General features: G+C 59.9%; 1 protein-coding gene across 3 annotated transcripts in view; it reads right to left on the reverse strand.

The window, feature by feature from the left end:
• Positions 1 to 778: 778 nt before the first annotated feature.
• The window catches only part of FOXP4 (forkhead box P4), a 52837-nt gene continuing 33533 nt past the window's right edge, over positions 779 to 20082 (reverse strand). For 2 of the 3 annotated variants that reach the window (XM_089918766.1, XM_089918767.1), the window contains exons 4-17: positions 16717 to 16839; positions 16098 to 16184; positions 14359 to 14506; positions 14004 to 14214; positions 13624 to 13728; positions 12783 to 12870; positions 11646 to 11729; positions 11331 to 11538; positions 11174 to 11250; positions 10272 to 10373; positions 6716 to 6837; positions 5260 to 5326; positions 4695 to 4864; positions 779 to 4243 (exon numbers count right to left, since the gene is read on the reverse strand). In XM_089918766.1, coding sequence (XP_089774892.1) covers positions 4096 to 4243; positions 4695 to 4864; positions 5260 to 5326; positions 6716 to 6837; positions 10272 to 10373; positions 11174 to 11250; positions 11331 to 11538; positions 11646 to 11729; positions 12783 to 12870; positions 13624 to 13728; positions 14004 to 14214; positions 14359 to 14506; positions 16098 to 16184; positions 16717 to 16839 — 1740 coding nt within the window. In that variant the 3' untranslated portion in view covers positions 779 to 4095. The remainder of the gene's footprint in view (positions 4244 to 4694; positions 4865 to 5259; positions 5327 to 6715; positions 6838 to 10271; positions 10374 to 11173; positions 11251 to 11330; positions 11539 to 11645; positions 11730 to 12782; positions 12871 to 13623; positions 13729 to 14003; positions 14215 to 14358; positions 14507 to 16097; positions 16185 to 16716; positions 16840 to 20082) is intronic. The other variant, XM_089918768.1, reaches the window with a different exon arrangement.

Genomic DNA, 20082 nt, shown 5'->3' on the forward strand with positions numbered 1-20082 from the left:
GTTGTCACAGGAAGTTGAGCGCCCTCTCCCCACACCCCCACCTCCCATCCTCCCCTGGAGGGCAAGTTTGCCCAAAGAGGAGCAGAAGCTCGGCTTTGTCTGAAGCGCCCTCTGCTGGCCATCGGCGAAGGCCTTGGTCAAGGGCAGCGAGTTAAAGAGAAGGTTGGGAGAGAGTAGAGCCTTCTGAATGTGAAGGGAAGGGGACTTCTGCCCGATGCAGAGCCCACAGTGCCACCTTCTCACCCTCAAAATGCCTGGCTTGGAGTATTTTTTTTTTTTTTAAACCAGCCTGAGAACAGTTTCCAAAGACAGCTTCTCTCTCCCCTGGTAAATGCTGAAATAGACCAGGGCAAGCAGCCAGCCAGAGCTAACCACCTGCCCCGCACAGGACAGTAGGAAGGAGAGCAGCTAGACAGCATGCAGAACTTCCTGACAGCAAAACATGATTGGGGGCGGGACGTGGGAGGCGGTGCTTATTTAGAAGAAGGTAAGGGGAGGAGTGTCCCGCGTGGGATCTGTCAGATCAGAAAGGAAATAATTGTTGAGTCTGTACTCAGCAGATAGAGGCCCACAGCAGCCTCCTGTTTCTCATATTGTAAGACCTTCTTCTCTGCCAACACCTGGGCTAGATCTTCACCCCATGTCCAAATGTACTGACCAGACATTTGCCGGATCCCTGTGGGAAGGAATCAAAAAAATGGACTCAAGTTTGAAGCAGGAGTTAGATCACTGGAAGGACTGTCCTGGAAGTGAGGCTGGGTGTATCCTTGTCCCTCTAGAGTCTCCCATGTGGGAAGGATGCTCCCAGGGCCAGCCTAGAAAACAAATCTTCTTCCGTGGGTGGAGTAGGGAGTTTGGCAGCCAACACCTCTGGATTTTCTAGAAGGCTGGTGGGATCCAAGGGGAAGGGGGGGAGGGGAAGCGGCGGCTGCAGTGAAGCTGAGGGTAACTGCTTTATTGCGTTGTGGAGAATGCCGTTATCCACACCAATTATAGTTCTACCGTACAGAACCCTGGCTGCCTCCACGGAGGGCGAGGTGGGGCAGATTACTATATTATCAGTGCCACTTGCTCATAGCGTCTGGTGGGCGAGCTGGTGGGTGGAGGGTGGGGATTCTGAGCCCCCAGGATGAGCTCCCCTGGCCTGACCCAGTCGGGCCCCTCCTGAGATGCCCTCTGAAAGGAGGGACAGGGGATTCACCCTGGGCTCTCCAACAGTGTCCAGAGGATTAGAGCAGGGGGAGGAGGCAGGGTGGACAGAAAGTGGGGAGAGTGAGACAGGACACAGATGATGGCTGAAAGGAGTAGGAAAGGCCTGAGACCCATAAGTCAGCGGAGACTCCATCTCCAGCTCCTGCTGGCTCTTTTCTGCTCTACTTCCCTCAAGCTTGGCTTTCGGAAAGTTCCAGCAGTTTGGCGATGTGTGGGGTTACTGATTCCAGTTCTGCTGCTTTCTCAACGGTCTTCCCCCCTCTCTCCGCACTTCCATCAAGTACACACACTCCTTCCTGCGCCCTGCTCTGGAGGAGGGAGTGTCTGGAAGGTGAACACAGTGCGGGGAATAGGGAACTGGCCGATAACCCAGTAACGGCACTGGGGTCTGAGGAAGGCGGAGGGGGCTCCCTTGTTGGGGTGGGGCAGCAGATGGGGAGCCAGGACTTAATGTGGGCCGGTGTGGTGGTGCCCCCCACCCCACCCCTTTAACAGCCTGCACCTTTTCCTCCCCCAGCTGTCGGGGTCCAGACTGCATGGGCTAGAATAACCTTTTTCGACCTGAGCCCACCAGTGTATGACACTGCACACAGGGGTGGGCGAGCATTTCAATGCCACACACACACACCTATCCAGGTAGCCCCCAGGAAGACACCGGTGATGGGCCCAGAGGACACCTGGGCATGCGGTCCTGCAGCAGGAACCCTCTCCATCCCCAGAGGAAATCTACTCCCTGATGAAAAACATCCAGGCCAGGAACCTGGATTTCAAACCCACGAAGGAACCGGGGCAAGGAGCTGTGACTTTGAGAGAGAACAGGAGAAAGATGGAGAGACCTGGTTTGAAATTTCCGAGAATGCTAAGATGACGGGTGGAAAAGGGGGCCAGGCGGAGCAGAGAGGAGCCAGAGCCCTGGCTGGGATGAACGTGGAGGTGCCGGTGCCCGGGGCTCAAGCCCACTCCCGTACTTGCAGGAAGTGCCCTTTCAGGAGCCCCCAGCTGTCCAGAGCCATCCTTGTGCTTTCACGCCCCTGCCCTCCCTCCCCTTGCTGACACACGCAGGGCCCTGTGAATAGAGGACGTTTAATATTTCTGTGCTGGTCAAACAGAACACAGGTGGGGAGTACATAGGGGAGGGGGCGGAGGGCCCCCTGCCTCTTGGGAGGGGTGGCTTGTGAAGGGGTGTATGTGGGGGGTTTCTTGGGAAATAGTCCAAGGAGTCTTCTCAGCAAAGGGGCCTGGCCTGGGGTGTGACAAGCATCAAATACACCCAGTCCTTGGCCTTAAGTTGGGGTCCCCCATAGGGGGTCTGTGGAGAGTCTCACTTTTTTTTCCAGCTCCTTCGCTGGAATCCACACTCCCAGTGTGATGGGGGACTTGGTCCTGGAGAGAGGGGTCTGGAGAGCCCCCAGTAAGCAGCCCAGGGTTGGGAAGAGGGCTCCCGTGCCCACCGCCCAAGGGGCCGAGCACCCCGCGGGGTGCCGAGGGCTGCCCATCTCCTCCCCTCTGCCTGCTTTCCTTCCCCCGGGCTGGGCAAGAGCAGAGGGGAGGTGAGCAGGGCCGCCAACCTCTACTGAGTCCCAGGGTCCTCAGGGTGGGGTGGAGGGAGGGTGGAGAGAGAGGGTCTTGGCCACCAACAGACACTGTAAACTTTGGTTTAAAACAATAACTTAAGTTGGGGAGGGCTTCCAGCCTGGGGCCGGGATGGGAAGCGGGATGAGCAGGGGGTATGGGAGGCGACAAAGGAAAAAGCCAACAAAAAAGTTTTGGTTTTTGCTTCCGGCATAAGAAAGGTCTTTGGTCATCTGTGTAACTGGGGGGTGGGGGCGCAGGGAAGGGGTGCTGAGGGCGGGTGAGGGAAGTCTGCGATGGGGCACCTGAAGGCTGGGGTGGGAGTGACCTGCCGGGTCACAGCAGCCACCGTGTTCATCCCACCCGCCCCTCAAGCCTGCTTTCAGCCTGGCCTTTCCCTGGACACAGGCAGGTGCTTCCCGCAGTCCTGGCACCCCGTGGGGCCCCAACTCCAGCCTCAAGGGCAGCTCAGCCGCCTTCAGCGGGTCCACCTCTACGAGTGCACCGGGCACAGGCCTCTGTGGAGGAGGTGGGCACCGGGCCACTTTCCTATGCTCCCTGGCCTGGGGGGCAGCACCCAGCAAATGGGAGTGGAGGCCCAGTTCGGCCTGGGGGGGACCTGGAACCAGGCAGCCCTACTCCCACGGATCCCCCCAGGGCACTCCACTTGTTCCCCCCTCACCAGCTGTGGCTCTTGATCGGGCACAGCTGAGGGGCAGGTTTTTTCTGGGGCTGCTCTGAGACTTTAGCTGCCCCCAGCCCAGGCCAGGGCAGGGGTAGGAGCGGGGGAGGAGCTACTTCTTCACAGTCAGGACAAGAAGGTGGAAGGGAGCACAAATTAGGGAAACGGGGGCCTCTGGCCAGAGAGTACTGCCAGAACAAGATGGGGGGGCCCTGGGTGTGAGAGGGTGGCTCAGCCCCGCCTGCGGGTCTCCATGGCACTGAGGGGCCCTGCGGGGGGCGAGCTGGTGGGGGAGGAGGGCCCTGCTGCTGCTGCTGGTGGTTGGGGGGCGGGGAGGCGGGGTTCGGATGTGGGCGGGGGAGTCTGAGGAGGGGTCTGGGCCCTCCGTGTCCTCTGCCAGTCCCAGACCAGGGGTTCTGTGTCCCCTAGGGGGCGGCCGGTCCCTGCCCCACCCCACTCCGAGCGAGCGTCGTCGTAGGTCAGGTCACCTTGGGAGTTGCTGGCCCAGCCCCCCATCTGAGTCCTGGAAGTGCCTTGAGGTTGGGCGGGGCGAGGAGTCGGGGTAGGTGGGGCCTGGCTTCCGGGGGAGGGAGGGGTCTCACCCCTGCCCTGCCTGCCCCTAGAGGCCCTTAGGACAGTTCCTCTCCCGGCAGCTCCTCCTCCAGGTCCCTGTCTTCTGGAGGCCCCGAGGTGCTGGGGTTAGGGGGCCCCAGGGGGGGTCCCGGCCGCCTGTCTTCCTCCGCCTCAGCTGGCTCCTCTTTCACCTGCACCTGGTGGCTGTGACAGAAGGGATAATGTGGACACCCTGGAGGTCCTCTCCTGCCGGCCCAGCCCCAAACGCATCCAGGATCTGGGGGCGCAGGGATGTGTCCAGAGTTTGCCTCCCCAGGACCCCCTCATCTCTGAGCCGCTGGGGCCTGACGTCTCAGGTCTGGTCTCCCTTCAAAGGAAAGGAGGTCTTGGGATGGACAGAGATTGCTTATGGTTGGGAAGGAGAGAGGAAGGGAGATGACAGAGGATGGAGAAGGGAGGGAAATAAAGAGTGTGTGGGGGGCGCGGGGGCGGGGAGGGGAGCAATGAGAAGGAAGAGAGGGGCCACCTGCCCTGGGAAGAGAGCTGTGCTGAAGGCGACAAGATGGGGATCCCAGCTGCAGCGGGGAGAAGATTCTGCCTTCCTAATGTTTGCGGGGAGCACGGCGGTGGGCTGGGGTCCATGCCATGGGCTCACCTGTACTGGGGTGGGGAGAGGCGAGCGGGGCTGCTGCTGCCGTTGCTGGGCAGCGGCTCCATGGGGGCGCCCATGTCGTCATGGCTGAGGGGCAGGAGGTTGCTGGCGGAGCCAGGGTTCAGCATGCCAGGGCTGTTGAGGAGGGGGAAGCTGCTCTCGGCCAGGGCAGCCTGGAGGGCACAGAGTTGGGGCCTGTCAGCGGGCTCCACCCAGTCAAGTACTGTCCCTTCCCCAGCCCTAGAGAGCCTCCCGTGTGTCCACGGGCTGCCAGATCTCTGGCACCCCCTCCCAAGGCCAGAGCTCCGAAGCTGAGCTGCCTCCCAGCTTTCCTGAGAACCTGGGCCTGACTTCTTCCCTTCCCGGGAGACAGAGGACCCCCACCCCCTGCCCCCGCTGCCACCCCAGATCTGTAAGCCAGGGAAGGGATCACCACTGGCTATGCCAACCTACCCGCTCTGTGCCCCGTCTCTGCCAGGGAGGGTGGGGGAATGTCTCTTCTGAAGACCAGTGTGCTGGAGGGAAAGTGAGGGGGTGGGAGGGCACTGGGCGGGGACCAGTCCACTACCTGGTAGCTGGCGTTAAGTGCTCCATAACTGAGGCCCGAAATCATGTTCTTCACCAGCGTGGGGCTCCTGGAGGAGAAAGAAGGCAGCGTCTGCTTCATTCATTCGCTTGTTCCCCACTCAGGTCTGGACCTAACTGAGGGCGTGCTCTGTGCCAGGGACTGTCCCATTCATTAATCCTGGGAGGCCAGAGTCGGCTGTGCCCCATCTTATTCAATCCTCCCACTGACCTGGCACATCTGGGACCGAAAGCCCTCTTCACAGGTGAGCTGCCGGGGCTCCTAGGGGCCCTGGAATGTGCCCAGGGTCTCAGGGCTGAGAAGTAGGACCCAGACCCCTCCCAGTGTCTGTCTCCACGTCAGGTGGCCCAGTATTTTCTCTCCAGTCTAGATTTCCCAATGTCTGGCAAGGTCCGAGTGATAACCTCCATCGTCCCCTACTATAAAATCCACTTTCTTGCCATCCTGAATTTTGGGACATCCAATAAGCTGTGTGCTCAGCCTGTCCCCACATGCTCCACACCAAAGGCTTTTCTGCACAAAAAAGTGTTTAGGAGTTGGGTCAGGAAAAGCAATGGCTTAAGGCCATCCTTCCACAGTGACTATCCCCAGTTTAGAGGGTGTCTCAGAGAGGTTAAGGAACTGGCCCAAGGTCACACAGCTGGTGAGAAGCAGAGGTGTAATTCGAGCCCAGGTCTTCTGATTCCAAGTTGATAAGGGGACAGGAAGATTCCAAGCATTGTGACTGGCACATGGGGGCACTCAGAACGGAATGGCTTTCCTTTTCAGGTCCCAACCCTGCCCCAGCACCCACAGCTGCCTGAGGGTAGAGGGGCTCTTGTCTGGGGTGAAGGAATCTTTGAGGGGCACAGGCACCCACAGAGAGCCATCTAACTTGCTTCAGAGGCCCAAGATGCGCAGGCAAGCCCATGTGGGGTGCTCGGCGTGGGGAGGTGGTGGCGCTGGAAGGGAGGCTGAAAGAGGAAACCTCCCCCAGATTCCTCAGTTTCCACTGAAGTGCTGCATGGTAGAGGTCAGAGACCCAGCTCTGCCAGGAATCTGCTGTGTGACCACCCTCCAGCCCCTTGTCCTCTCTGGGCCTCCTCTCCCTGTAAAATGAAGAGGCGGGGGGGCCTGGAGATCTCACAGACTGGCTCATCCAGCAATAAGATGGGGGAGAGTGGCCCTGGGGATGGCAGCCCCCTCCCCAACGGCCACACTGGCTGCCTTCTGCCCATGCCCCAGCTCCGGCCTGGGCTACTTTGGGCTTCTGTCTCTCTCTGGTGCCAGGTTCCCCTCAGCTCCTCCCCTCAGTCAGAAGCAAAAGACAGAAATGCCCTCTTCCTAATCATGTGTCACCTCCAGACCCCAGGCTCTCCTGGGCTCCTCCACCCCTTTCCTCCCCCACCCCCGGCCCCAGAGAGGTACCCTGGAGAGGGCTGGGGGGGGGCCCACGTACCCCGTCATCTTTGGTGGCCTCCGCTTCTGGTACTCCCGCTCGTCCACAGTCCACACGGCGCCCTTGACGTTCTCCACGCGCACGAAGCACTTGTGCAGGCTGAGGTTGTGTCGCACTGCATTCTGGGGGCGCAGCGACAAGAAGCAGACGCTCAGAGGTGGCCCCTCCTCCACTCGGGGGAGCACAGACAGGAGGGTCCTCAAGTCCCGCCTGGTCCCACCTTCCCCAGCAACAAGCAAGGGGAGGGCCGGGCAGGAGAAGATGCAGCCGGAGCCGAGGGAAGACCCCTCTGGGCCCTTGGAGCCAGGGGCTCCGGCATCCTCACCACCGCCAACCCACTGTATTGTCTGCTCCCTTCTCCCTGCCACGTTTTGGAAAACTCTGTCTACCAAGTGAATGATACCTCGTTAGCGATAATCTGTTTTCTCAACATCGTTAGTCAGATGCATGTAGCTGTTAGGGCTTCTGAGCGGCACGAGACCACACTCAGGTCCTGGCACCTCAGTGAGCCTGGGACATCTTACCTCAGGTGCACACAGAGTTCCCATTAAGCCTTTGAAAGTTTTGGGAATAACTCGGGAAGCCTCACTGCAACCTTCCTTGACCACCTTGGAGCGTGGGAGCCTTGACTTTGGGCTGTGGCTCAGAACAGACGGCTTACTGAGAGCATAAGGTATACAGTAGAGGCCTAATACATACCTGTTAACATAAGGAAGCTGAGAGAAAGGAGAGCCTGGGTTTAGTGACTGTACAGCAGGAAGAGGAGGGACAAGTCACCTTGTCGGTCCCGCCTCCTCCCAGCAGGATAACTTCAGGAATTGAGGTCATCCGGTTTGTAGGACACTTGGGTGGGGGCAGGGGTGCTTGGCCCAATTCCCCCCGCACACCGGGAACCTGGGCTAGGGCCCTAAGCCACCCCACCACCGCCCACCATGTGCCTCGCTCCTGTCCCCACGCTCTCCTCTCTCAACTTCACAGCCCCAGCCGTCCCTGTCCCTGTTACCTGTCCCCCCTCAGCCTCCCGCACCTCATCTCCATCCTTGTCTCCTCTTTACATTTCTAAACGGGGAAGAAAGCAGGCTGGGCAGGCAGCCCATGCCCCTGGAGATCAATCCCCTCTCCCTTTCTTCCTTCCAACTCTTGCCACTTGCAACTGGCCCGATTTCATTACCAATTTTAATTTGCCTCTAATTAAATCCTGTGTATTTTTCTGACTCGCTTGCTAATCCACGAGGGAGGCGGGCGGCTGGAGTGGAATCTCTCGGAGCGATAATTACAAAGGGCCTAATCACGCCGGGGCTCCTGCCTTGGAATAAATTTGCCCGCATTACGGGGCTCCGATCCTCTGCTTTGCAAATGAGAATGACCCCAATTTCCGAGGATGGCCTCACTGGGGCTTTTTTCCCTCATTTCGAAGCCTGATTCGTGATGAGAGACTAATTCGTTACGCTGAAACATTAACGGCAATTTAAGGGGTCTGGCAGGGGCTGCGTAAACAAAAGGACAGGCCCACAACATGGGCCCTGGGAGGGGACAGACATGGGGGGAGGGCTGGCGAGTACCATCAGCTTGGCAGATGGCAGCTCTGTCCCCGGATGAACGGCAGCTGGCCTGGCCCACGCCAGCTCCCAACCCTTCCGCCCTGGTCTGAAGTGGACAGCATCCCAGGGTGGGGGCCCAAGAGAGTAAAAAGGAGGAGGAAGGAAAGGAAGCTGAAATAGTTGAGGAGAAGAGGAGGGACCTCAAGGGGCAGATAAACGGGTCGGAAGTGGGGGTGGAAAGAAAATAGAATTGGGAGTAGACAGGGTGCATTTCCCAAGTGATGTGAATGGAAGCTTGGCGGCAAAAAATCCTGAAGGTCAGAGTGGACCGCAAGCTGAGGTGGATTCTGCTGGGCCACAGGGAGGGCGCAGGCAGTGCCCCCAGTGGCAGAAGCAGCAGCAGAGCATGGTTAAATGGGAAGGTCACTCAATGAGCTGGCTGCTTGCTGGGACCTAGACTAGGGGAGGGGAGATGGAGGTGAAGACCTGGGAGGGAGACACGCCGCTGAGATGACCAAGGCTGGGCCACCAGTCGAAGGTGGTATGAAGGCCCAAGGGGGCTGGGCTACAGGAGAGGTGGCTTCATGATGGTCATCGAGGGGTTTAAGAAAGTCACCTAAACTAGCTCCTCCCGACCTCAAGAACGGAGAGAAGTCGAGATTGTAGAGGGTGATGCAGTTAAGAGAGAACAAGAAAGGAGGGTAGGTGGATGAGAGGCACTCTGCCCCCAACGAGGAGGTTGTCTAGGGCAGTGAGGCTCCACACTGACTCCCCTAAAGGTAGAGGATTAATATACAATATTAAAGTAAACATTACATAACAATTGTAATGATCCCTAAAGTTTGTACAGGACTCTATCATTTATGAAACGTGGTATCCAAACTGGCCTACAGGTTGGAGACTGAACCAGGTGGCTCCAAGAAGGCCCTGATGGCTCAGAGAGAGGGCAGGACTGTGGTTGGCAGGAAATGACATCACTCGCAGCCAATCACAGCAGCTGTCCCAGCCTTGCAGCCTCTTTGCCAAGCTTTGGGAATTGGGCACGGGGATACAGAAGGCCACGGAGCAGTCTCTCCTGCTGCACTTAGCACAGAGAAGGCAGAGAAGGCTGGGCCCTGTACAGACCCCACCTTGTCCTGGTCACTGGTAGGGAGGGGGCCCTAGTGACACTTGTTGAAACCTGGTGGGATCGGGGAGGTAGGCTGTTTAACTGCAGCTTCTGCACTGGCCAGCAGAGGGACTCAAGAGCCAGGGATCCAACTCAGGTCCTGAGATGTGGGGGACTCCTTCCCGGGTGTCCATCCTTTCCCACAGGGTACCGACACTCCCTTCTCCTTCCCCTCACCCCCTCCCACCCTGCTGCACAGAACCTAATATTCTCACCCATCAGAGAGCCAGACTCATACCCCCCATGCTGGCTCTAGAAAAACAAATGGCTTAGCGTCCCAGCCCACAACTCTTGTGTCCCATTTTCCTAGGTTCCCTCCCTTGTCTGTTTCTGATCCCCCAGGAAAACTCTTATGGCTGAAGGTGTTAAAATGACTAATTGGATGAAGACAATTATCTTCCTGCTACTGATGGCAGAGCTGGGGAGTGTGAGCGTTTGTGTTTGTGCCCCAGTGTATTACAGTCCAGGTTCTCGGTCCCCACGTGTCCAGGCCTGCGAGGCCCCTCCGTCCACCCATCCTGGGCTTCAGAGCATGCGCCTTTAGCCGAGGACTCTGAACCCTGTGGGTCTCCTGTGAATGTAACCCAGGCCTCCCTACCAGGCTCAGGCGCTACCGACTCCCGCAGGCCTTACTTCAGGGAGCTGGGGTTTTTGGGCCCATGCAGGGAGCGCTCCAGAGAAGTGGAGGTGGAGGTGGAGGGGTCCAGGGCCTAGCCTGGGGCCTGGTAGGGCCACTTCTATAGAACTGCCACCCCGAGGGGACTGTTAGGTAGCCTTGGTCTCAAAGGGATCTGGAGATGTCCAAGGCCGCCTGGGGCCCTGGCAAGGAGGAACGGGCATGCCTCACCTTCCAGGTGGCCGTGTTTCTCCGGAAATAGGCGAACATCCTGGTGAACCAGTTATAGATCTCATTCAGGGTCAGCTGCCTGTCGGGGGTTTCCAGGATGGCCTGTGGACAAGGAAGAAGTACAGGGACCCTCAGTCTGGGCCTGCAAGGGCCACAGGCCTGTGTGCTCTGCCCCAGCTCCCCTCAGCCTGGCCCCTAACTCATCTGAGAGCAGAGGAGACCCGCTGCGGAAGCATGTGGACAAGACCGGGGGTGCTTGATGGTCCCCTGAGAGGGGCAGGCTGGTTACAGCCCAGCCAGAGGCTAAAAGGAACACGAGCCTCGAGGGCCGTGCACTTGTGCGAGGAGCACGTGAACTTCTGCTGCAGGGAAAATGGCTCCAAGGGCCCCTGCCCTAGACTGGGAAGGAAAGCAGTATTCTTGGGAGAAAGAGGTCCGGGGGTGGGGGCTGTTTGGAATTTATCCTGGTTTTTGTAAAGGGCACCCTCAACATGAGATGGCGTGTGGATGTGTCTGTGTGTGTGTGTGTGTGTGTGTGTGTGTGTGCATCTGAGAGAGACAGAGAAAAGGAGACAGACTACAAGTGACCATAAGTCTATCAGAAAATTGTCTCATGGGAGTGTGTGTACGTGGAAATGAGGGTATGGATGACACAGGGGGTGTAAGTGGCATCAACAGTGTGTGTGCTCCCACAGACAGGCCTGAGTGACCAGCAGGATGGCTCAGCCGAAGCCCATGTGAGGGGCCGTCTGGCTGAGAAGGAAAACGCAGGTGTGAGTGGGAGAGGACAAGTGTGAGATGGAAAGTTACGTTCTCTGGTCCCGGGACCCTGAGGGAGGGGTGCAGACTGTGTGCCTCCCCCCACCCCACCCCCCGGACTCCGTCTACCTTCCCACACTCACCTGGCGGATGAGGGAGGCGTAAGTGAAGGGGGGCCGGACGTCGGCGTTCTTGTAGAACTCATGATTCTGGGCCAGCTCTGGGGGAGACAGGCAGAGGCTGAGGTAGCCAGAAGGGGGGTCCAGCTTGGGGAAAGACATCCCTCCCCACGGCCCTTACCTGAGGAGATGGGGGAGCAGAACTTGTCGCTGGTTCTCCGCCGGGCGGGTCCCCCACTGTGCAGGGAGGCAGAGCCGAGGCCAGGGGGCCGTAGGGGGGTGACAGGGGCAGCGGCCGAGGTGGGGGGGTGTACAAGACCATCTGGGAACGAGTCCGCTGCGGAGACGGTCACCTTGGAGAATGAGGAGGAGCCGGGGACTGGGTTCAGCTGTGAGCAACGGGGAGGGTGCTGAGGCCAGTGCCAACAGGATGGGGGTCCCGGGCGGGGGGGGGGGGCGGTTCTTGGAGGGCCGCAGGGAGGGGAGAGTCACTCACTGGCTGGCTGAAGGGCTTGGGCTCCGAGGGCCGCATGTGCAGATGGGCCATCATGGCCTGCAGCCGCTCGCTCTCCTTGGCGAGCTGTGGAGAGGTGGGAGGTGAGCAGGGGTTGTGCCTGGTGGCGGGGAGGGGGCGGGGGGGGGCAGTCGGGCCCTCCTCCTCCACATACCAAGCCCGTCACCACCATGCGCCCCCGCCCTTGGTACCCCAGCTCCCTCCGTCCCTTGCTCCTGGAAGACCTCGGCTTTTCCCTGCCCCTCTGGCCCCTCACACCCGCAAAGCCAGGACTGGGGGCTGCAGGCTCCATGAAGCCCTCCCCGCTTCTCCAGTCTGTGTGTCCCCAGCCTAGACCCCCGCACAGCCGCTGCACTCTGGGGGGCCTTCTTCCCAACAGCACACGCCTTTCCTCCCCATCGAGAGCAGAGGCTGTGGCTGAACAACACCCAAGTTCAGTGGCACTTGTGTGTGAGAGTGCCCTCACACACTGAATGGAGATGCAGGAATGGATGAATGATTCATTCACCCCTATTCATAAATTCAATAGATCTTTTACAACCACCCTCTCGCGCAGGGAGCTCTGCGAGGTGCCAGAGGGACATGGGTAAATATTGATTGACTGCCTGATGGACTGTCCTGAGTAGCCTCCTGAGTATTCCGTGCTGCAGAGTGTAGACTCCAGAGCCAGACTGCCCCGGTTCCAATCCCAGCTCTGCCACCCACTGGCTGAGTGATCAGAGGCAAGTTACTTCACCTCTCTATGCCTCTGTTTTCTGTATCTGTAAATTGGGCATAATAATGGTAGCTACCAACCATATAAGGTTGTTCAGAGGATCCCTTGCGTCACATAGGTATTTAGTAGAGCACGTAAGGGCTCAGTATGTTAGCTATGCATACCATTTTTGTTGTTTGTGTTAGTATGAGTCTCTTCGGGACCTCGCATCAGAGAGGCCCCCAACCCTGGTTTCCCCCTCAGAATCGGACTGCCCTCACCTTACAACCATGGTAACGAGGACCTAGAAAGCATGAGATGACCCTTCCATGAGACCCCCTAAATCCCTCCTGGAAAGTGAGTGCTGGGGGTGAGGCGGGGGGGGGGAGCCCCCCACGCCCCTCTCCCGCAGCCTGAGGCCACACCTGGATCTCCAGCTGCTGTACCACCTGCATCTGCACGCGGCACTGGGCTGTGCTCCGGTCGTCCAGGGCGTGCTCGGTGTTGAGGTGTCTTCCGGGGGAGGAGGGGGTGGAGAAGAGAAAGTTGGCCCTGGTTCTGCTGCCACCACCCACCCCATCCCACCCTGTAATCCCGCCCACAGGCTGGAAAGCAGACAGACCAAGAGACACAAAGAAGGGAAAGGGATGGGGAAAAAAACAAAAACAAAAACGGGGCATTGGAGGAAGCCGCCTTCTCGTCAGCCTCCTTTTGATGTCTTTGCTAAAACCCCAGCTACACAGAGATCTAACTGCAAATGAACTAATTAAGTAAACCTCTGACGAAGCGTGAAAACAATTTGTTTGACCCTGATGCTGCAAGGGTCTGGGAGACAGCGGAGCTAATCGGTCAGTGACAGAGCCTGGCACGGCTATGGCAGCTGGCTGCCTGCTGCCAGCCGCCTGTCCGCCAGGCCCGAAGGCCGTCACTAGGCCGTCGCTCTCCGGGGCTGGGGCTGGGGGAAGCCGGGGAGGGCCGTGCGGGAAGTCTCCTTCTCCTCACACCCCCAACCTGCTGGGCTCAGCCTGGGGTTGGGGTGGGGAGGCTGCTGGCCCAGGAAATACAGACCGCAGATGGGGTAGGAGTGACCGGGGAGTTGATGGGGGGCAGAGAAGGAACGAGGCCCCCCCCCGCTGGGGTGAGGATGGCAGGACAGCTGGTGGCTGAAGGCGCAAGAAGTGACAAGCTAGGTGGCAGGCTGGGGGATGAGGGGCCCTGTTGGGGGGGGCAGGCTGGGGGGCAAAGGAGAGTGGGGCTGACACCTACTTGATAAACTGGCCCAGGTCTTCACACAGGGTCTCACAGCCTGGCCACTTGCACTCTCCGTGTCCGTAGAGGGGGTGGGAGCCGGGCGTCTCCTCGTGGGAGGAGCTGGGAGGGCAGGAGGGAGATGGTGGTCAGGGACCCTGAAGACCCCGGCAGCCCTGGGTCCCGCCCAGCCCCAGCTCCCCTACTGATGACGTTTCTGTCCCTAATACAGGTTCCCCAGAGGCCAGGCACAGTTGTGCGTGCCCCGGGAGAGGCAAACCTGCCCATCCCTGAGCTCCACAACCCCACCCCAGCCTCTACCACAGGTGCCAGCCCTCAGGGTCAAGGCCAGTCCCCGGGCAGGTCTGCAGCACCTCCTCCCAGCCGGAGGCCCATACCTGTCTCTCCGAGGTGTGAGCACAGTGGGCTGTCCGTTGGGCAGGGTGTGGTGGGAGAGGGGGGGTGAGACTTTGGGGGGGGCAGCGAACGAGGTAGCGGTGGTGGCCGTGCCGGTGAGGTCCAGCCCCTCCTGCTTAACGCTGTCCTCGGCGGGCTGCCCGGGGGCACCCTCACCCTTCCACAGCTGGGGCAGGTCCGTCGGGCACACGGCTGCGATGGGAGGGAGAGAGAGGGGAGGCTGGCCGGGCCCCAGGAACGCATGGGGCCCCCACCTCACTCCCGGGAGCAGGGGCTGCCAGCCCGCGGGGACAGCGAGGGCGTGGGGCTGGGGCTGGCTGAGGGGCGGGCACTCACCTTGTGGGAGGGTCTGGAGGGGCCCCGAGGCTTGGCTGGGCTGCAGGCTGACCAGCCCCTGTCTCTGCAGGTTGAGCAGGTGCTGTTGCTGCAGCTGTTGCATTTGCAGGAGCTGTTGCTGGAAGGCCAGCTGCTTGCTCCCCAGGGCCTGGTGGGGGGCCCGAGGGGGCGGGCAGAGAGGGGTGCCATCAGCCTCAGGCGTGCCATCTGGCCCCCACCCTGCGGCCACCCCCTCCCAGGGCCTGTCGGCCCCCGGAGCTGTCGTGGTGTCCGCAGCTGCAGCCTCCCTGCTCCCGGCCCAGCTTCCATAGGGCTGCATGCCTCCTCGCAGGGAACACGCACGCGCGCACACACACACACACGCACGCACGCGCACACACACACACACACACACACGCACGCACGCGCGCAAACACGCACGGCCAGACCCAGACACGCAGCACGACGCCCTCCCCGCTCCCGCCTCCCTCCTTCCGCTGCTTCGGCTCCCGCACCACAGCTGTGCTCGCCTGGGGGGCGCGGGGGGCTCTCATCACAATGATGGATGAGCCTGTCAGATTCCAGGGGCCACTCCCGCCTGGCGGGCACCCTTCCCACATGCCCGGGGTGCCCCCCTTCCGCTCTGAGGAGGGGGCCTTCTCCCCTCCAGCTCCTCTCCTCTCTTGCTTCTTAGATACAGAGAATCAAGGCGTCTGACGGGACTTTCAAAGATCAGCATCGACAGGTCATCAGGACCCAGGCTAGGGAACAGTCACATCACTGCTGCCCAGGTGCCCGCCGCCTGCCCGCACTTGCTCACTCTGCTCTTAGTGGCTCCCTCTCTCCTGCTCTGGCCCTGCTCCCCCCGCCCCCCCCACCCCCAGATTCAGTACTTCACACAAGCACTGACAGTCAGTCTGTCAGCAAGCCTTTTCTGAGCCCCAAGAGCCGAGCCTGTCCCGGGCTCTGGAGGCAGGGATGGCTCAGCCCACCTGCCCTGGAGGTGGGGTGGTGGGCTGGCTATTCAGCCTAGAGACAATGCAGAGAAGGAAGCAAAGAGGAGACCTTTGAGGGGGAGGCTGAGGGCGGGAGGGAATGACTGGGTGTCAGCAGGGCAGCCTCCTGGGAAGAGGCAACTCGAACTTGGCTGTGGTTTGGCCAGCAGGAGGGAAGTGTGTGTCTGGGACACGGGGTGGGGGGCACTGCAGGGCCTGGTATGGAAGCTCAGAAGGCACTGTGGCCCAGATGGGGCAGGGGGTGCAGGCTGGGGAGTTCTCTGGAGATGCAGGGCAGGATGTTACAAGAAGCAACAGAAGTTGGGGCAGGGCTGAGGGGAGGGACTGAAAGATTTTCAGAACCAGGCTAGAGGGCTGAGGTGCTGGGTCACTAACAGACAAGCAGGCAGGAAGAGGGCATGACCACGAGGCAGCCGGTCATGAGTGCGGACCATCCAACACTCACATACCCGTCTACGCGTATGTGCTCAGATAACACAGGGCTCAGCCCTTCTGCTCTCCTAATCCAACAACACAGAGCGAGGAGAGGAGGACTGAACGGGGTTGAAGGGAGGTGGTGGAACGTGGGCCTCCATCCCCCCATCCGGTCCCCCAGCCTTTCCTGGTTTTTCTACTATCCCCACAAGACCATTCTGTCCTGACCACTTCGGGACTCCCAGCCCCTGGCTAGGAGAGGGCTGGCGCTGCAGGTGAGGGGCGGGGGTCCTCTGAGGGGGCACATCCGGCCCTGCCCGAGCCCCTTACCTCTTTGGGTTGCTGCTTCCCAGCCTGCTGCTGCGTGAGGAGTTGTAAGTGGAGCTGCTCTTGCTGCTTCTTGTAATATTCCTGCAGCTGGGGGTCGACAGCAGGGTGGGAGTGGGTTAGCACAGGCGGGGGACTGCTGACCCCAAAGCAACGGCCAACCCTCTCGTGACTGGGCCGCTGTGAAACAGATGGTCCAGCAGGGAGATGTCTGCTCCGAGAGAGGCTCTCCCAGAGCAGAGCCTGGACGGAGAGGGAACGGAGAGGGGAGAGGGGAGCCTCCCCGCACAGCGCCGAGCCCTCCCCCTCCCTTGGTGGGTGAGGATGAAGTGCCAGCATGTTCTCTGTCCTTCCCTGGGGTTTGGAGATACAGGTGGGGCGCTGTGAGGCCGTATGGGGGTGTGTGGGAGTCTGCTCTGGGAGAGGCCCGACCTCTGACCCCTCCCCAGCTATCCTGGAGGAATGCAGGTCAGTCCTGCGGAGCGGTCTCTCTGGTTTCCGCCACTGCTTTGGCCTTTGGTGACGTTGGTAGTAAACAGGGTGGGAGTGGGGAGGCCAGTGCCTGGAACACCTCACCCTCCTCTCCCTGACCTCCCGGGCGGCCCCCGGGGACCAGACTCACCTGCTGCAGCATGAGCGCCTGCTGCTGCTGGAGCAAGGCCTGCAGCTGTGGGGGCGACAGGATCTGCTGCATCTGCTGGGGGGTGAGCATCTGCGGCGACATCATGGCCACCGACACGGGCACCTGTGAGATTCGGCCGCGTCAGCCCCTCACCTCCGCCCCACCCCGGGGAGGGTCCGCGCCCAAGCCCCTGCCCACAGCAGGGCAGAGCAGCTCCACAGTGAGCTGCCTGGGCTCACATTCTGGCTCTGCCACCTGCTAGCTGTGCGTCTCTGGACAAGTGACTCACCTCCCTTGTTCTTGGTTTTCTCGTCTCTGAAATGGAAGTAGCGATAGTGCCTGCCTCTTAAGGTCATTACGAGGGCTAATGAGTTAGTACTTAGAACAGAGCCTGCAGGCGGTTGGACATTATTGCAGGATGTGCTGTCTTTGGTGCACGAAGATTAGACCCCAGCGACACTGGTTAGTAGAATCCATGCTTCGTAGGGTTTCTCCCCCAGTGATGGGGAGGGGCAGCACCTAGCCACTGCTGACTCCAGCTCAGTCCGTTCTGAGAACACGACCTACAAGGTGGGCCTGGCCAGGAGGGCAGCCTGCAGCCATGGATGGGAAGGTTTCAAACTGTAGCCCACATGGCATGAGGACCTGGACTTTGGCCCCTCTCACATGCGTGTCACGTACTACAGCACACCTGTCTAGACGGCACACACAGTGACCGGGAGCTGACGCCCAGGGAGCACCGTGAGGGCCACCCCGTGTGAGTGTGTACGTGTAATCACCTAACTAGGTCCCAGTGGGGTGGAAAGAACGCCATGCAGAGACGCGGGGAGAGGCAGGCTGCTCCTCCTCGCTCTGCAATGAACCTGCCAAGTGACCTCCAGCCATTCACTGGCTGTCTCTGGGGTGTCAGTTTCCTCCACCATAAAACAGAGATGCCTCCTTCCAGCTGGAACTTGCAGCATTCTCATAGTAGGGGAGCTTTCTGCCCCCTGCCCTGGGTGAGGCCTCTATAGGAGGCCCAGAGAATCTAGCTACAGGCAAAAGGTTCAGGGAAAAGCAGTATCATCATTCTTTTCCCAGTTCCCACCTCCCCTGAAACCCCTAGCCTGTGCAGTCATAGCCTGGGTAGCCCAAGCTGCAGCACTGCCTTGATGCCCTGTTTTAGCAGGACAGGTGTCCTGGCACGGCAATCGGCCACCCCCATCGCACTTCAAGCTCCATGTGCACAAGTCTCTAATCTCCCGTCTCACTCCCCAGCCCTAGCAGAGCTGGCACATGGCAGGCACTCACTAAGCGTGTGCTCCCCCGAGTTGAGTTACCTTCTTGGCAGATCAACCCTGGGGCAGGGAGGGAGGGGTGCTGGTGGGCCAGTCCAGGGGGAGTGTCTCGCAGAGACTTGTCCTGGTCAGGACAGCACAGGTTGTGTCCCCAGTGGATTCCTGGGCCCTTTCACCTTCCCCCAGCCCCACAGGTGGGGCAGAAGAGGAGGAGTTGGTTCCATTCAGGATCCCTGGCAGGGGCAAGGCTCAGCCTCAAGCCACCAGTGAGGGCATCCCCAGGCAGAGGAGCAACGGGGGGATGTGCAGTGGCTCCAGGGACATCAGTAAGTCTCACTGCCCCCACCTCTTCTTGCGCCCCCTTCACTAGTGGCTGAGCCCCAGCCCTGGGCTCCCCTCCTTTACTGCAGCCATCTCTGTGCAAACATCCCTGGAAGGGGCACCTAGCTTTTTAGCCACGGCCACACCGTGTGAACGAAGCCTCTGAGGGGCCTCTAACGACGAGCCTTAAGCGGCAGCGTTGGGACTCATGTGCAGGTCTGTATGCTCTGCAGTTCCCTATGTTCCCACATCCCACACCGCCTGTCTCCCCGCCGCTCAGAGCAGGTCTTGAGGAGGGTTAGGAGAGTGTGTGGAAATGGAACCATCCAGGGAGCTCAAGGGTTCGATGAGGCTAGAGATCCCAAAGGCCAACCTCTCTCTTTACAACTGTCTCCTGGGGAGGCTCGGGAAAGCCAGGCTGCAGGGCTCTTCTGGTTCCCACTCTCGGAGGGGCAGGCCATGGCACACATCCAGCCCCCCCTTGCAGAGCCAGCCTGTATCCTTTGCTGGGTGCCCCCGAGGCAGCTGCATACCTGTCCTTTGACACGGGGGCCCCCAACATGGTGGAGCTCAGAGCCCTGGATTTCTGAGTCAGATGACCCAGGTTCTTGTCCCTGACACTGACTATCCTTTGAAATCGCCAAGCCTCACTTTCTGCATCTGCTAACTGGGCTTTGGCACAGCTGCCCTCCCCGCTTCACAGGACTGCTCAAGATGATGGTGGTGGTGGCTGACTACATGCCAGGCGTGCCAGGTGCTTGGCTAAGCCCTTTACGTGTATTATCTCCCCGAATCCTCACAGCAGCCCTGGGAGGAGGGTACCATCATCGTCACCATTTTAGAGGTGAGAAAACCGAGGCCTAGAGGGACAGTGGGGGAAGAAGTAAGTGAAAGTGATTTGTATGGCCATGAAATTCTACAGAAATGTAAAGAAAATTACTTTTTAAAACATTCTGGATTTTCCTTTCCCCTTCTTTCCCTCCCCTCCTCCACGAGTGCACCTTAGGCGCGCCAGGGCCCCAACGTTCAGGCCCCAGGGCCATTACGTGGCAAGGGTCACTTTGGGCAAAAGCTCTGGGCCTCCCATGCTCACGGCTGTGAGAACTGAACTAGAGGAGATGGACAGGGCCCCCAGCCGAGGAGACTGAGCCTAGACACCCAGGAGGTCTTTCCAGGCACCAGGGGTGTGAGTCACTGCGAGTGGCCTGCAGGAAAGGATGTGGTATTTCCTTCCTTGGGGCTTTCCTACTTGGAGGCAGGGGAATGGAAGAGATGACCTTGGAAGGCCTCCCCGGCCCCTGCTGTTCCTGCCAGTTGGCTGAGCCGCAGGCTGGAGAGGCGGCTGCGGTAATCTGGATGGATTACCTTGTGTGTACTTGTCTTGAAGGTGGCCCAGCAGGGTCAAGAAAGGTCAGTGAGGTGGCAGCTGCCTGCTATCTCCTGAGCTGGCTGAGCCCATCCCTTCCCCTCACATCCCTTGGGGGTTCTGAGGAGTGAGCTGGAGCTCCCCTGGTGTCCCCACTGACCCCTCAACAGGCTGGGATGTGTCAGGATGGGCACCGTCAGCTAGTCAGCCCAGCAAGGCCCGTGAGTCACCATCTGGAGGGCGGCCAGGGCAGCTAAATGCTTACAAAAGCCCTGGCAGTGTGAGCCCCGGGCAAAATGCCGACAGCTGCCTCCAGCCCCTCCCTCGGGGACCCTGCTCAGGCCTGGAGCCCTCCGACCACCATGTAAATCACCGTGGGGCAGACACTAGGTCATTTACAAA

The sequence above is a fragment of the Delphinapterus leucas genome, chromosome 10 (assembly GCF_059928025.1).
Source record: "Delphinapterus leucas isolate spDelLeu-1000000601 "Yukka" chromosome 10, BTC_Dleu_Yukka2, whole genome shotgun sequence".
NCBI lineage: Eukaryota > Metazoa > Chordata > Mammalia > Artiodactyla > Monodontidae > Delphinapterus > Delphinapterus leucas.